General features: G+C 39.4%; 1 protein-coding gene across 5 annotated transcripts in view; it reads right to left on the reverse strand.

Annotated features, from left to right (window-relative positions):
* Nucleotides 1-295: 295 nt before the first annotated feature.
* ATP2B4 (ATPase plasma membrane Ca2+ transporting 4) overlaps nt 296-16871 on the reverse strand; it is a 44826-nt gene continuing 28250 nt past the window's right edge. For 2 of the 5 annotated variants that reach the window (XM_053454377.1, XM_053454376.1), the window contains 15 exons: nt 14541-14702; nt 13921-14135; nt 13560-13802; nt 12785-13026; nt 12356-12590; nt 12068-12247; nt 10393-10480; nt 10203-10309; nt 9829-10020; nt 9106-9319; nt 8652-8863; nt 8342-8449; nt 8006-8188; nt 5446-5620; nt 2948-3147 (listed from right to left, as the gene is read on the reverse strand). In XM_053454377.1, coding sequence (XP_053310352.1) covers nt 3143-3147; nt 5446-5620; nt 8006-8188; nt 8342-8449; nt 8652-8863; nt 9106-9319; nt 9829-10020; nt 10203-10309; nt 10393-10480; nt 12068-12247; nt 12356-12590; nt 12785-13026; nt 13560-13802; nt 13921-14135; nt 14541-14702 — 2561 coding nt within the window. In that variant the 3' untranslated portion in view covers nt 2948-3142. Of the gene's footprint in view, nt 3148-5445; nt 5621-8005; nt 8189-8341; nt 8450-8651; nt 8864-9105; nt 9320-9828; nt 10021-10202; nt 10310-10392; nt 10481-12067; nt 12248-12355; nt 12591-12784; nt 13027-13559; nt 13803-13920; nt 14136-14540; nt 14703-16871 lie in introns of all 5 variants that reach the window. The other 3 variants (XM_053454375.1, XM_053454374.1, XM_053454378.1) reach the window with 2 other exon arrangements.

Genomic DNA, 16871 nt, shown 5'->3' on the forward strand with positions numbered 1-16871 from the left:
GAACAAAATAGAAAAACTATTTTACATAAAAAAATTTGCACATGAAACGCGTACACTGCAGGCTAACCTGCCATATATGAACATAATTTATATAACTATATATATATATTTATATGTATAAAAACACATTTCTGTTTGACAGCTCATAAAGCACAAAGCTGCCAATTATGAGAAATCAAAGGTAAAATATTGGCTTTGTGTACCAATCATTTTGGCTGCTGGCTACAACACTTTGTGCACAGAGCAACATAACTTTCAAACTCAACCTAAAAAAAAAAATAAAATAGCATTACTATTTACCGGTATAAATGCTTGTTTTACTGAAAGCATTGCAAAAAAAATCCCAAAGGCGATAAATAGAAGGTAATAGTGTCTATAATCAAAATTTTCTAGGTAACCCCAACATGAACAAGGTGGTCTGTAACACATGGCTCAAGAGGATGTAGTTGCTTCTGCAGCTTTATATGATTGCATTAAACCGAGATGGTCGAAGGACATTACATCTCTTATTCTAAAGGAGGTCTGCAGCATCACTGCTAGCTCTGATCCACACATTCAAAACCTGCCTTAAAAATGACATAAACCCTTTACAAACCTTATTCACTGTCAAGACTGCCGTTTTTTTTATTTTTACATTAGCAGTTCTATATTATAAAGCCATGGCTTATCTCAGGTAAACCTCTTAGGTACAATATAGAAGCTTACAAATTCTTAATGTACCAGTGATGACAATTAGAACAGCTTTCGGCTATGCATCACAGACGCCTTTTTTGTAGCTGAAAGCGCTAACAGTAGCAAAAAGGCTTAAGATTGTTTATATATATATATTTCTTGGGTAGAGAGGCGATAAAATAAAGGGTTGGTCCCCTTTGTGATTCTGTGGCCAAAAAAACCCACACATTTACCAGTCTTAATAAAACTGAAAAGATGGAATGAGAATCAAACGCTCGCTGAGCAGCCTAATCTATTGATACAGCTTGTGAATGGCTTATCTATCCAAAATGGGGGGGGGGTACTGAGATCAAAGTGCAATCATTATTGAGAAAACTGTGGAGGGAAGATGGGAACTTCTAGTAATGGCAGCTGAAGCTGGGGGGGGTTGTCCCTCATAGATGGATCTTGCCATGTAGTTATTACTGCCCTTCTTTTTAAGGAACACTTAAACCAAGAGGTGTACAGGGGCTGTAAGAAGGCACAACAACAGGGATAAGAAGCCAACTCGCATCTAGAGGGGTAGAATGTCAGCCCCCTTGTTTTAAATTGTAAGCCCCCTTGACAGTTAAATGCGTTCATGCATACACTTTGCTACTGTCTGCGCTCAAACGCCCCCTCAAAACAATTTATACATAATAAAAAGGCATCACTGACATATCTCTCTATGCCCAGCATGTATACATATAGTTTGTGAGCAATTCCAAAAACCATTCATATAAAGTTGGAGTACAACATGCAGTGTCAGCCTTCTCCGATTACATGGTGTTCCCTTCCAAATGCTATGAATGTAGTAGCAGGACAAGGGCATTGGCAGTGCATAACGTCCTCTATCCTAAATCTAGAAAGCATTACTGTAAAATTAAATTAGCCCTCTTCATGAAACAGTGATTGTAAAATTACGTAGAATTGTATATATGTAAATTTGAGTCTATGTATATGTACACACAGATATATACATACACACAAATATGCACATGCGCACACACATTTTGCCTGGCAGTGTAATCCTCTTTCAGTTAAATGCCCCCTACACCCCACCCTGTTCTGGTCTCTTCCAGTTTCAATATCAGGTGTTTTGGGGCACAATGGCGCAGCCTTTAACTTGATTTTGGGTGATATGCAGCGGTTTGGGAAGCTGCAGAAGTTCACAGCTGTACAGAAAAGGGAGACTCGTAGGGTGAAAAGTTCTACAGGTGGAAGACAGCTGCGATGGGCAAAGTTCCTGGTGAAGAAGTAAGGTCTGGCAAACTTTGGTCGGAATCAGGATACCTTGCCCAGCTCCATTCTCATTGGCACAGCTGGTGCTTAGAGGCAGATGATGAGAGTGTAGGGTAGGGGTTGGAGAGAAACAAGCAGGGGTTATTAAGTAAGAGTGGCAAACATGCAAACACACAAGACAAGGGGGACAGACGGATTAGAGGTCAAGGAAAGGACAGACATGCGTGGAGTTCATGAACATTTTAACAAGATCATGAGTAATCAGATCCAAAAATTAATACATGATCAGGTAAATGCTTAGGCAGAGCATTAGCATGAATATGCAAAAGGTCACTGCAACTACCTGAAGTATACATTTCTTGGAATTTATGGCTGTAATATTACATGTAGTAGTAAAGATAGCAGTAAAATGACTGTACATAGTATATACAGACAGATGCTTTGTTTTTTGGGGGGAAGTTATACTGCATTTCTATTCGTATGGCTGTACTGCATGAAAGTTCAAATTAATACTGTATTGTATCATTTTGATAGTGTTTTTACATAAAATAGTTTAATGGATTGTTGTACTTTTTTAATATACGTATACACATACAAAGCATAGGACGATACAGATCAAGAAAGGCTATATTAGGCTCTCCGCCATAGCTTAGTCTGTGTATGGTGTGTGAGTTTAGTATTAGGGCTGTTTGTTTCCCAATTTTGACAGTTTGTGGCTGTGTGTGTGTGTGTGTGTGTGTGTGTGTGTGTGTGTGTGTGTGTGTTAGTGTCTAGAGTTCTGCATTTGGCTCATATTTGCAATGGGATGATGAATTGATGGTGGATTTGCAATGGGACAAAGGTAGCGACAGAACAGGACCGCAGGGTTAGGAGCGGTGACCTCATACAGATGCCCAGCTGAGAAGGCCTTTAAGGTTGGTATCAAATAGAGGTCTCCATGCTGTGCATGGGGCTCTCAGATGGGGACACTTTGATTTCTGTTGGGCACGGTTCAGTAGAGGAGTTGTTGTTATGGTTGTGCGTCTGTTCTTCGTGTCCTTTCAGGAGACCCCGAGATTCCTCACCCTCGCTGTCACTGTCTGTGAGTGAAGGGGCAGATCCCGCTTCCCGTGGCATGAACTCAGGGTGGGTCATGAAGCTATGGATGGCACTGCGGGCTTGTGGCTTCTCCAGCCCCTCATACAGGGAGCTGCGGAACGCATTCACCACTTTAATCTGTTACAGGGAAAAGACAAAAAAGCAGTGTGTGAGACCACTGGACTTAGTGCCAAGGATAGAGAGGAAGAATGCTTGAGAGACTGAGAGAATAGTAATAGAACTGAAAGAACAGAGATAAGTGTGTGTGTGCACGACACAGAAAAAAAAGTGTGAAAAAAAAGAAAACAGAAATATAAATGGAACAAAAGGCTTTTTGGAGCCAGCCGCAATAAATAAAAAATTAACCAAATACATGGAATAAAAAGTTGAAGTTAAAGTCTCTCAGGTCCGAAATGTCAATGAACAGAAACAAAAAACGTGCTGGGCAACAGCTACTGAAGAACGGCATCTTACAGGGTTTTTTTGAGGGCTACATTACATTATTAGCTCCCAGCAGTTCTCTAGTGGGAATGGATTAATGGATTATTTAAAAATGAAAAGTCTTACAAGACATCCACAAGTCAAAACATTACACACAAAATATATGTAAATAAAACCCACACATAACAAAAAAACACAAATAAAGTCTTCTGTGCACTAAAAATCACGAGGCATACCACACAAGGATAGAGATCTTTGGTATGAGCAAGTTCTCAAACCGTCATTAACATTACAAATTAAGGCCATTAAAGTTGCAGCCCCAGCTTTCAGAAATTACATGCTCATTTGTACTGAAGGAACACACTTTCGCTCATCTTTAAAGTGTGGCAGTGCATTTATGAGCTTTGTTAACCAATATTAAGGAGGTCATTGTGTATACCGGCCATCAAAAACCTTAAGATTAGATGTTTATTTATAGTCTACAGTCCATCAGTCCTCATACTGAGGTTTTCAAGTGTAGTTCTAAGCAGGTCTGCACCTTTAATCCCCACGAAACACAATGTTCTAAACTCAGAAAAGCAAACATGCAAATGTTGCAGGCATCAGGGCATCCCATGCAGACATTCAGCTGAAAACTGAAGTAACTCAGTGGTGCAACCAGGACTGAAATCTTTTACAGTAGAAAATCCTTGTAGAAGTAGGATGTAAATCCAAGATCCCTCTGAAATTTGATTTTGAAATGAACAATGAAAGAAGCATCTTCATTATGTTAGTAGTAACATTACTCTAGATATTTGTTGCTTTATGGACACAGTGTATCGGTTTGTGGTATGTAACCTTATTTGGTTTACTTACACTAGGGTTGTGTGAATGTTCATTTGATGGCAAGCAACTTAGTAGAATGTGGGGGCTCCTTACAGAGTTAGTTAATAATGTATGTTCTTTGAAAGTTTAGATGGAAGCTTGTAAGGGCCTTTGTTTCTGTTGGGATCAGTGTTGGGCACAGGGGGTCGGGGCAGAGTTTGGCATGTTCCTGGCTTGTTCATCTCTATATCTATTGCATTTCCTGTTAAAAGATTACTGTATGATGTTCGAAAAGCAAGCACTTAACGTGAAATTGTACAATAATGTCCTGTAAAATAAATCCCCCAAACAAAATAAAAACACCCAGGATGTTGTCAATGGACAAGTGAAACCAGCCTACAACAGCAAAATACAAATACATAAAAAAATAATAAACTGTTAAATGGTTTGCTACCTAGTATATTTCATAAATCCCAGTAGATCCAGCTGTTCTACCTGGGGCTAACTCCTAAGATTAAGTGGTGATGATTTTTGTTAATTCACTTTTTTTTGTAAAAAGCAACTGGTTTTCAACTTGACCTCTGGATAAATTACATTTTGTCAAGACAAATCAACTATGGGTAAGCCACTTGCTTGAAGTTAAGTAATCTCAGAACTCTTAGCATTGTGACAGTTACAGTAAACCGGTAGAATCTAGTACCAGACACAACAGAAAGGTTGCAGTGCAGCAACTCAAAATAATATCTCAGCAATAATCTCTACTAACGAACCTGTGCCTACTAACATGAACCAACTTCCTCTCTAAAATCATATGGCCCCAATTAAAATTCCTAGGGAAAGTTATACTAATGATGGGGACTTTGTTCATTTAACCAAATCTGAGAATGTTCTAGTGGATGTGTGTTTCTTCATTGTTTGTGAGAATTGGTCTGCCACCTGTGAGTAGAAAAAGCAAGGGAAAAAAAAGAGCATTCAAAATAACAGACGCAATCGAGAAAAGAAACAGAACAAAACAAAAAGGCAAGGGAAAGAAAAAGTGCTCCCGTGCAACGACCCAAGGTTGAGTGGTACGCATGCCTTTGTTAGATTCCCTGGTTATTTTAGAAAAGGACAGTATTAAGAGACAGACAGAAAAGAGCAGTGACCAGCAGCCGAAGTGCACAGCATGCATTGTAATAGTGTTGAACTCACTGCCCACAGAAGCAGCAGCAGAAGTGGCTGGGGGAGAGGTAGCAGAGGACAGAGCTACGTGTGTTGGGCTAGAGACATGTTTAGCATCGAGGTGCTGGCTAATGGTGGAAGGCTGGCGCCTCAGAGCCCCTTGTAAAGAGGTACCGCCCGTCTGGAATGTATAAACTACGTCCATCTGTAAGGAATCAGAGGGAGACACACCAAAGTCAGAGAAAGAGGAGGTAGGCGAAAAATAGAGAATAAAAAGAGGGGAAAGGGCAAGGCAGTGTAAGAACCCAAATAGCGAAATAGGGGGAAAAAAATCAAAAGTCAGTAGGAAATAGAGAGAGAGTTTGACTATAAAATAAAGTAAAGAGAAAAAACTCCAGGCCTAAAGGACCAAAAATATACCAGGATTTCGATAAATCTTTGGTTTCAACACAAGGGATGCAATGGGTTCTGTACATTTTAACTGTCTGTGCTCATGCTGGGATACCTAAAATGGCTGGTCTGGTTTTGGCCCTTTAAGCCCCGGAGTTTGACATCCTTGAAAACAAAATCTAAAGGTGAATTAGAGAAGCATAAATGGTGGTGCTTAATAAAATTTAAGGTGAATTAGAGAGAAACATACATAGGGGTGTTTAGAGAAAAATAAGCATGATTGTAGGCAGAAGCTGGGAAAGAGGGAATGTGGATGGGCATAAGGAAGACCAATGACTTCATATCACAAATTATTAGTTTTGGAAGAAACAGACTTAACCAGATATTAGAGAGAGAAAATAACACACATTTCTGCTTTTGAACATTAAAAAAAAATCCTGTTTTCAGCTCAGTCAATACTACACTTTTACTGCAAGTCAGACATTTTCTGTGATGCATTCCAAATGGATATATGTTTGAAAAATAAAAACAAATCAGATAATCTTTTTTACATGCAAACTTACTTGTAGTATTAGCCCTTGTTCTTAAGGAAAAAAAAGCATTCTGATAAAGAATTATAAAGAGGGGATTAACTGTTAATGACAAAATGGTAAAGTAATGAAAAAAACCTCTTAAAACTCATACGCGACAAATAGCACCTTAAAAACTAGCGAGGGTGGTGGGTTCTAACAACCATTTTCTTATCTCGTCCCAAATGCAAACCTGTCGCACCACAAGAGGGTGAACTCTGGGTGCTTGTTAATCGTGGTTCAGTATAAAGGATGAGGGTAATCAAAACTATACCGCTGCAGATGCAGCAGACTAGGTCACTAAGAACATGTGGTGAAAATGTCAGGTTTAATGCCCTATATACCCATCAGCTTGCCTGTTAAAAAAAAAAAAAAACCCAAGGCACACAATATGCAACTAATTACAACTGATATAGAACAGGATACAAACCCTTTATAATGTCAATGTCAGGCCCATTCAGGGTGCGGAGCCAAGTTTCTCCTGTCTTGCTACAGTTCCCCCTTTGCTGTAATCCATTCCTGGATTTCCCTTTGCTCTGCTGTTTACTTTTGATACTTTGTTTCAGTCCTGCTCTTAGCTGCAAGTTCTGTTTCCTTTATAAGTTGTGCCCCACCCGTTTGTCTCAGTCTGCAGTCTATAGGTATGTTTTATGTCTGTTCTGTGTTTAGATTTAATGTTTAGTTTCAGCTTTATAAATTCAGTAGGCAGGGTTTACCGCTAGGACCCACCAAATATTAGAGTACTTTGGCATAGCGGGGGGTTAAGCATGCTACGGCCATGTGACTAAAGATGTGACTAAATCTCCAATTGTTATCATATAGTCCTAGGCTAGTTCCTGTGTCTGTCTTTTATGTGCCTTTGCCCTCTTTTCCCTAAATCATCTGAGGATTTCGATTGCTCTCTCCTCTCCCCATGTCCCAGTTAAGATATCTTATCCTTGCTTAAAGGATAAGCGTCTGAGGATCTCAGCTCCTCACTCCTTCCCCTGTGTCCCTTGCCTTGTTCCCTGTCCTTTGTATGCATGTCTTGTCTGGCTATGTTCCTTGCTCTGTCCCCCTGTCTTGCTATGTTCCTGCTGTTTCTCTGCTTAGCTTCCCTACTCCCAGCCTGCAGCATCCTGCCCATTTCTCTGTAGAGCTATGTCTCATATGTGCTCCAGGGTGCCTGCAGGATATCACCAAGTTTTGTTTTGAACTGGACAACATCCGCTGCTATGCCAGGGCCCTGGAATGTGGCCGCACAACCCTAGGTGCTCATCACCCGGGAGAGTGCAGTTGCCTTGCACCAGGCCCTGTCCAATTCCGCTACTGCGCAATAACTCCTGAACACCATCTTTGGGCGCTCTGGGTGATTACAGTCGTCTGTATGGACGACCCAGTCAAATACAACAAGGTACTTAATATATTGACAAAAGGTGATATTTGTTGACCTTTGAATAATAATTCTTGAGGTAGTATGCGGTTAAGTATAGGGATCAGTTAGAAAATTGGTATTTTCCTAGTTTGTATCGACAAAAAGATTCCCAACTTTTGTTTGGCTGCATTTGCAACCTTACTTCAGAGCAGAATTCAGTTGGAAAAGGGGTTTTAGAAAGGCATGGAAGAACTGTAAAAATAAATAAATAAAGTACCTGAGTCTGGATTCGGTTGAGACCTCTGAACCATAGGATCTGGCCTCTTCTCATTTCCATCTCTGCATGGTCTATCTCATCCACATCCTCTTGGAGTTCCTCATGCTGAATTTCTTCTTTCATTGGACCATGCCCAGCCTCCTTCAGGAACTTGAGCCGACTGGTGGGAACTGTACATATCAGCTACAAGGAGAAAGGCAAACAGAAAAATGGATATAAAGAGAAGGTGCAGAGGTATAGTAGACTTCCAGACTACGTAAAGAAAAAAAAAAACAGAAAAGCAAACGTTCTAAGGAAAAATTTATACTTTCAAAAGATGAGATATTTGACACCAACCTGACCCCAAAGCAGTTCGCCCACACCAATGAATATGCACCAGAACCACTGGGATAAAGAGAGTCCTGAACAGCTGAATGGCTTTCCTCCAAACTCAACAATTATGATCTGCAGACAGGGAGAAGGGAATGATTAGTGGCAAAATATAAACAATGTTAATGACAAGGCAGGAAACAATGTGGCAGAATAAATAATCAAAAGAGTAGAAGGTATGGCAATATGAGGAAAGGGAAGAAATGGTAGAGATGGGAGTCATAATACACAGGGGAAAAAAGTCACTCTTCAAGGGAAAGTTACATAGACTTGATACCTGTGCCCCAAAAGTACCCAGTACCACAGCACAAAAGATTGGGTTCCGGAAGATATTGTCAAAGACATTGCGCTCTCCATGTATCTTGCGAGCATTAATTTCATTAAAAAGCTGCATCATAACAAAAGTGTTGAAGACAATGGTGTAGTGTTCTGAAGGAGGTGAATGCAAGGGTGCATTCCTTCCACTGTCAATGTCAAAAAATGTCTCGCCTGTAATGAAAGCAGAGAAAGAGAAATGTAATATGGGAAGACCTTTACAGGGAAAAGAAAGAACATATAATGCAATGATTAACACGGTGTATAAAGAAAGAGGGAACTTTCATAGGGCACATGGTTTAGATAAAGGGAAGCAGAAGATAAAATAGCCCAGCCTATGTAGAAATGAATAGCCAAAACTACACAATGATACAATGAATTTTTATATGAGAGTTGCCTCAAAGTATAAGCCTGACCTGCAAAAAGTAGAGTGAAGATGATAGTCAGTTGATACACAGCATGTCCAAGAATGTTTTTCATCATAGTGCGGGAGATGAGAGGCTTGTTGCGCCCGTATGGTCTTCTGAGAAGTAAGGATTGAGTGGGAGGCTCTGTAGCCAGTGCCAGAGAAGCAAAAGTGTCCATGATCAGATTGACCCACAGCATCTGTACAGCCTTCAGTGGAGAATCCTGCACCACAGGAAAATCAGTGTTATGCATTGTTCCATCTCCCCCCTGCTGAAGAATATTGCCAAGGGTGTCTTGAGCAAGAAAATTAGCAAAAAGAGCAAGGAAGAATCAATGGGCATGGAATCAGAGAATGTTCATGATCGAGTAAAGATTGTGGTATCCATGTTCAAGATACACATGTTGTTTTGGAGTTTCTTAAGGATTCATGTAAGAATTTTAGGCAGACTATTCACACTTGATATGTGTACAGTTATCTAATTTAGAGAAATAGGTTTAAAAGTAGAGTCACAATATAACTTCTCGAAATACAGTGTGAAAAAACAAACCCTGGATTTCTGCTTACACAAAGTTTGACCCTCAAAATCATCAGCAATCTGCAAGACAATGATGTAATTCCAAGGGACTTAGAAGATTAAATGTCATGTGAAATAATGTATGTCTAGTGCTTCTTGAATATTTGAATTCAGAATACTTTGGGGAAGGTGTTTGGGGGGAAGAATACCACATGCCTGGGTTATGCAGGCTCCAGTAAAAGCCACAATTACTGCCACAACGTTAACGGTTAGCTGAAACTGCAGAAATTTGGAGATGCTGTCATATACATTGCGGCCCCACATGACCGCCTTCACAATGCTGGAGAAATTGTCATCTGTCAGGATAATGTCTGAAGCTTCCTTTGCCACATCTGTGCCAGCAATACCCTGTGAAAGAAAGGACAGCCTGAGTGCTTGCACACGGGAAGGCAAGGAAATCACATTTACTGTAAAGCGTTAGAGAAAATGATCAGGATCTGACAGTCAGAATTTTAGCATTATAAAACAAATTGCAAGAATAACACAAAAACCTTTTAATAGGATCAATGTATCACATAGTCTGAACGTACCATAGCAAATCCCACATCAGCCTTTTTCAGTGCTGGTCCATCATTCGTACCATCACCTGTTACAGCCACCACCTGCCTCTGTTCTTCTACTGTACTGTCAATTATACCTACAACAAAAAAACATAAGTCATGTTCCTCTGCAACAACTTGTGATGAAATGGCACATTTTACACACAGAAAAGTTTTTTACCTTTCACTAATGTATGTTTGTCTGTGGGGGATGATCGAGCCAGAACACGAAGTCTAGGCCACACTTTATCCAACTTCTCCTGCTCTACCTAGCAGACAGAAAAGAGGAAGATGGCGCATACAAAAACACAAAATTAGACATCATAAACAGTAACAGCAAAACGAGTAAAAACAAAAGGCAAAAATGCAATGATTCAGTTGTTCAAGTACCATTGGGCTGTGGGTGTGAGGTGTAAACCAATATACAACTCAGGAATGTCACTTCTGGGGAGTTACCCTAAATAAAGCGACCATCATTATGTTATGCCCTAGAGCACTATTTTAGTTTTTGTAATGAGTGAAGCTTTATTGTCCTTCTCTGCTGCTGCAATCACATCAGAGCTTCAGAGAAATGATTTTTGTTCACCCGGCAGCTGCTTGTTGACATTTGTCAGCAGCTCCATGTCCACTGGCACAGATGCCCGCTAGACAGGCTAGGCAAAATGAATGGACTATGACCACTGTTATTACACATAAACAATATATGTATAAATGTTTATAAAATTATCAACAATTAAGTGCAAGTAAATCTCAGCTTTGTCGTTTCTATAATATACTATATTCAAATATTTCATTATCTTAGACAACAAGACCATTTTATGGTTTTATTTTGTCACTAATCTTTCTTACCCCTCAACCCTTTAATGCCAGCAATACTCTCAAACCTTCTTAACCCAAGAGTGTGTTCCAGTCTACATAATAGACTGACACAATGGCCAATTATCCTTACTGAAGGACAGCTGCAATAACAATGTTCAGTCTTTCTGGGCTACACGACTGTGCTTACATTGGGACACATATACAGCGCTGTGTGTTTGTTTTTGTCTCACAATAAACATGACATGCAGCCCAGAAATTAATTAGCAGTGTGCCTGCCACCTCTATCCTACATTGATCATCCACTGGTGCGAGACACTGCATGATTCCAAGTGCCAGTTAATGAGGATCCACAGACAGGAATATTAATCCTGATACAACCAATTCATTAACCAAATTTGGTAAGGAATTGCTTGTTTAAGCAAAACACAAGCTCTGCATATAAAGACTTTTTTATTTTTTTTTTAAAGGAAAATTAGTTTACAGTACACTTATCTTGCTCAATTTTACAACAGAATTGATGTGTGTGCCAATCAGGATAACTCCCCTTCATGTCTACAATTAATACAAAATATTTACCTTGTCTGAATGTAAAAAATAATGACATTTGGAGATATCCTACAGTGTTAGTTTAACTATTGACTTTTGATCCATTGCCGCTAATCAGCATGGTCCTCCACATAATCTAATACTGAATGTAGCAAGTGTTACATTCCGGGAAACATCAATATGAAATACGAGAAAACCTCTAGGATTCATTAAGTGTATTACAAGGACTGTCAACCATTTTGCCAAGCAGTTATGGTAAAAATTGCTAAGATTGTGGAAGTGAAATGTGTGTAGTTACCGTGCACACATAGAATGAAATGGCATGTTCAGCTTTTTTTTTTGTCCCCATCTATTCATTTGGTTAACATTTCACTGTAAATACTTATGTTTGCTTTAATAAGACAATACGCTTTGCAATACATTGTGATTTAGTACCACAAAAAAGTCTGTCTGCTAAAGAAGCAATTCCACAATTTCCTTATCTTCCTCACCTCCCCTTTTTCATTCCGGATAAGCGTGTTAAATTCCTTTCCTTCCAAGCACAGGAAGTCTTCCCCAGGCTGCAAGATTCCACACTTGGTAGCAATGGCACGAGCCGTATTTATATTGTCACCAGTTACCATGCGCACAGTGATCCCTGCACGTTGGCACATCTGGATAGCTTCGGGCACCTGTGAATACATGTTAGCCAGAAGAAATTAGAGGAGAAAGAACATGGTCAAATTATGAGACGAACCGTTGCTTTCATTAACGAGTATAATAAATACAGAATGTACTACCTCTGGTCTGACAGGATCCTCTATGCCAACTACAGAGATGCAGGTGAGATCAGACAGAATGTTTCCCTCATTGTCCCAATCAGGCTCTGTTCCCGCAGGGAAGTCACGATATGCCAGACAGATAGTACGTAAACCATCACATGCCATAGGTTCAATCACCTTCTTTACCATCTCATCTCGGTCTCTTGACTTGAAAGGACCCAATTCCCCTTCTTGGTCTAAAATCTGTGTACATCTGTGAGAACGAGAAGGTGTAAAATACATTTTTGGATATGCAAAGAGATTGACCTGAAACTGGAACCTCTGTCTTTGTGCAGTATTTGTCCCCTATTTTTATTTCCACATCGTGACCCTGGCTGCATTTAGTTGCTTACACTATTTTCCTGAATTGGTCTCAAAACCTTTACATCCAATGAGTTGTATGCTTACTTGCGCAGGATGATTTCAGAAGCTCCCTTGCTGTACATCCGGAATCCCCCTGATGGTTCGCTCAGTACTGTACTCATGGATTTGCGCACCGAGTTGAATGTATAAACCTTATACAGTTTCTCCTCCGGAATCTCATTGCGTACAGCCTGGTAATCTTGCTTTAGATCCAACACAAAGCCTAGCAGGGCACATTCTGTCTTGTTGCCCACCTGCCGGGGAAGACCACCTTCTTTCTCAGGCGGCTGAAGTTGTAAGGAAGAGAAAAAAATATGACAACCAATATGTAGAAAGCAAACTGCAAAAAAAGAGTCACAAATACATTAAAGGAGAAAAACAACTGCCAATGTGTGCCTTCTACGCATGCAAATAAAATTTGGGTTAATCCCAATACTAATCATATTACAAAGACTTGCTATGTCCTAAACACAGTGACATCTAATTCACAGGAACTTGAAAGAAACACAGGATGCTCCACTGCATAAATAGCAGCTACAAGAAAACAAATTAATCCCTGAAAACGCAATACATCGAGCGTGAATCATTCAGATTATTCTCATCCATTGCACAAATGCATGTATGTAAGGAAACAGGTTTAATGGTTTGCAGTGTTTCAAATGACATTGATGCAGGTACAGCACACCATGTTTAGAAAAAAATCTGTATAAATGTGGTTTTGAGAGCCAGTGAAGAGCGTCTCCGGCTACAAAATATCCATTCCCAACAGCCCCTTATCCTATTTACATATTAAGAAACGGAGGGTGCTTTCACTTCTTACCAGGATTTTCGAAGTGTATGCTGAATTGACAGAAATCCCATTGACAATCAGCTCAAGCATTTTGGGGTTAAGTGCTTCAGGATCAGGAATTTGACGATAGTGCGTGCCACCAACATAAGCTTGAACAACAGTCATGCGGTTCATAGTCAAAGTGCCTGTCTTGTCTGAGCAGATGGCTGTAGCATTACCCATGGTTTCGCAGGCATCCAGATGGCGCACAAGGTTATTGTCCTTCATCATTTTCTAAGGAGAAGGAAATAGAAAGGCTAAGGTTTTAACCAGTCAAAAAAAAAAAAAAAAAAAAAAGATTGTCCCAATAAATTCCATACATCCAACAACCAAAGTATCTGAAGCCACTAACCTTGACAGAGTAAGCCAGGGATATTGTGACTGCAAGAGGCAGCCCTTCAGGAACTGCTACGACCAGCACCGTGACACCAATGATGAAAAACTTGACAAAATACTGGATGTAAATGGGAGTGCACTCTGCCAACCACGGACGTCCCATCACGCCAAACGTGTGAATTACAAAGTACAGTACCAAAATTATGACCGTAATGGCAGACATGATGAGGCCTGAAATGGTTAGGGTGCAAAAAATATTTTTTTTTAGATTTTGTGCACAAATTTCACACACAATCCAATTTTTTTGCTAAAATATTATAAAAACATTTACAAAATGAAGACTGTAGTACCTGTCAAAATTACAGAATAAATTAAACACAGTTCTTTGAAAGGGTTATACCACAACACTAGTGAGTCTTCTGGTCTTAGAAGTTTGTCCTACTGTATGTCATGGTTCCTGAATGAACTTAAAATGCTTACTCCTTTTAATGTCTTTGCCATGCATATTTATACATTAAGCTCCTTACATCATATCATATATGTAAAATATTTACAATACTTTTTTTCCACACTGTTGCTTTTCTTTTGTACTAACTCATTAAACTACTAGTTTCCCTATTCCCCAATTTGTTATACCTGCTTTCCCAATCTGCACTGCTAGTCGGGTCAGCTTTCCTTGCAGGACAGATTTTTCCTTCTTTGGAACTTTAATCACTTTTTTCTCCTTTTCTTCGCTCTCAACCCCCTCCTCACTCTTCAGAGGTTGAATTTCCAGAGCTACACCATCCTGAGCTTTGGCTGGAAAAGGAGTGAAATATATAGCGGTCAGGTTAGAAATACAGCAAGGCTCACTGTGAATAAGACATAGACAGCAAAGAGGACACAGGACCAACAAGCCACAGCACAACCAAAAGTGAGCTTAGACAAAATTACCAGGGAGCAGTGATCAAAGAGAGTTTAAAAAGGTGTATGTGAAAGTGTAAGGAAGAAATAAGAAAAGAAAAACATAAAACAAAAAAGTAAGATACAAAAGACATGGTGGGAAACCCTGCACAAAATGGTGTGTTAGTAGTGAGTCCAGCTTAGTACGTCCCATTTCCACCTGTGTATTAAAATGCGTGGTTAAGGGCAATTGATACGTTTTAGAAAGGAGTAGCGGTGCACTGACATTCTTTCACTTGTTGTATATTTGATGGCAGGATTTCGTCTCACATTCCTACACCTCTGCCTACATTGCAGCAGTGTGCTAATGGATAAAGCTGATATTAGAGCAATTGGTAATAAACCAAAGTGCACTCGAGCCTCTCGAGGACAATACATTGTAAGCATTGATTGTTTGGTGGTGGGGAGGGGTAAGACATCAATATCAAATATTTAAACTTAAAGAAATGATTTTCTTGTCACATAATAGACAGACATTTTTTATGGTCATCTTGCCATCAAAACATAAAATGTTGTGTGCCTATGGCCTTATGCTATTAAAAAGCCAAGACCAATATATGGTCTGAACAAGTCAATCGCTAAATTGACAAAATCACCAAAACAAGAAACAGTCCAGTTAAAGGCTTGCAAAATTACAGAGAAGACGACCCTTTTCTGAATAGTGAATAGTCAGGTGAAAGCAAAAAATAAAAGCTGCTCCTCAGGACTCTCACCAGCTAGGTGGATACTGAAGTCAAGACATGGCTGTCACTCAGATCTGTAATGAATTTCTATGTGCTTAATGGTTAAAGGTATGACTACAGTTGTTTGTAAGCTCACCCATTACTGCCTTCAAGGGGCTGAAGAACATCCAGCCTAGGTCTCTTTACTCTCCATCTTGTGAATTGTTTTTTTAAAAAAAACATACAAAAAAGGATCCTAAAGTCTGGGTCCACCATCACTAAACAGTTTTATTGGACCATTTATTAAGTAGTCTTAAAACACAGTGATCAATTGATACGTATTATTCAGGAAAACATCACTCAACACTGAGGCAAATAATTTCTTAACTTTTTCATATAAATGTCCATTTATATGAATATTCCTGTATGAATATTCTCATCACATAACATTTTGCTGATATGCTAGCTATGTGAGTCATATCTGACTTTTAACACCAGATAGCGCTAATTTGCACGGCTTTCCCACCAAAATCACTGGTCCCCAACACCATTAAACATATTTTGGCACTTTTGAGAAGGTGCAACACACCGACATCTCTAGACACTCTCTGAGATACTGTAAAGGAGTGATAGAATGCTGTGGGCTTTAAAATTATGCACAATCTTGTATCAAGCAAGTCTGAAATGAAAGCAGATTGCGGTAGTGGACCTACTGTATGTGGTGAAGGCCAGAAATCATATGTGGCCATGAATTAGTCATCTCTTTTCACCATCACCTATTAATGAGCACAGTCACAGTCAACGGATAGTATTTTGCCTCCCTTTCAATCCTTTTTTGAAATATGCAATATTCAAGCGGTACCCAAGACTTTCATTAATGCGTATGATTTTCAATATGAAGTCAACCAAATGAAAAGATCCACTTCAGTGACACCCAAACGTAAATATTCAATTATATTTTGTTAACGAACCTGTCAAAACAAATCTTGTGAAATTGTGGCCCACAAGGACTTTTATCTTTACTATAATCTACTATCTTTATTATTTGCTGAGGACAAAGGAAATATCTTTTTTTATATATATATATAGCACCAACACTTGTTAAATTGGATGGGGATTAACACTTAAAAAATGGAACAGATTTAAAAATATACACAACAGTACCTATGCTCCAAAGTGATTTCACTATTGGTATAGCATATATCCAAGCAGTGCCCTGTCTTTTGGCATTGGAAGTCTCTTAGACTTGGAGGGGTAAGTGATATAAAGGGTGTTTTGCTGTGACTTCATTTTTTTAGTTTAAAAGAAATGCATTCATAGTGTTTATTGTTTATTGTTACTTTTGTTCCAGTATGGTATATGG

Source organism: Spea bombifrons, chromosome 2 (genome assembly GCF_027358695.1).
Source record: "Spea bombifrons isolate aSpeBom1 chromosome 2, aSpeBom1.2.pri, whole genome shotgun sequence".
Taxonomy (NCBI): Eukaryota; Metazoa; Chordata; class Amphibia; order Anura; family Pelobatidae; genus Spea; species Spea bombifrons.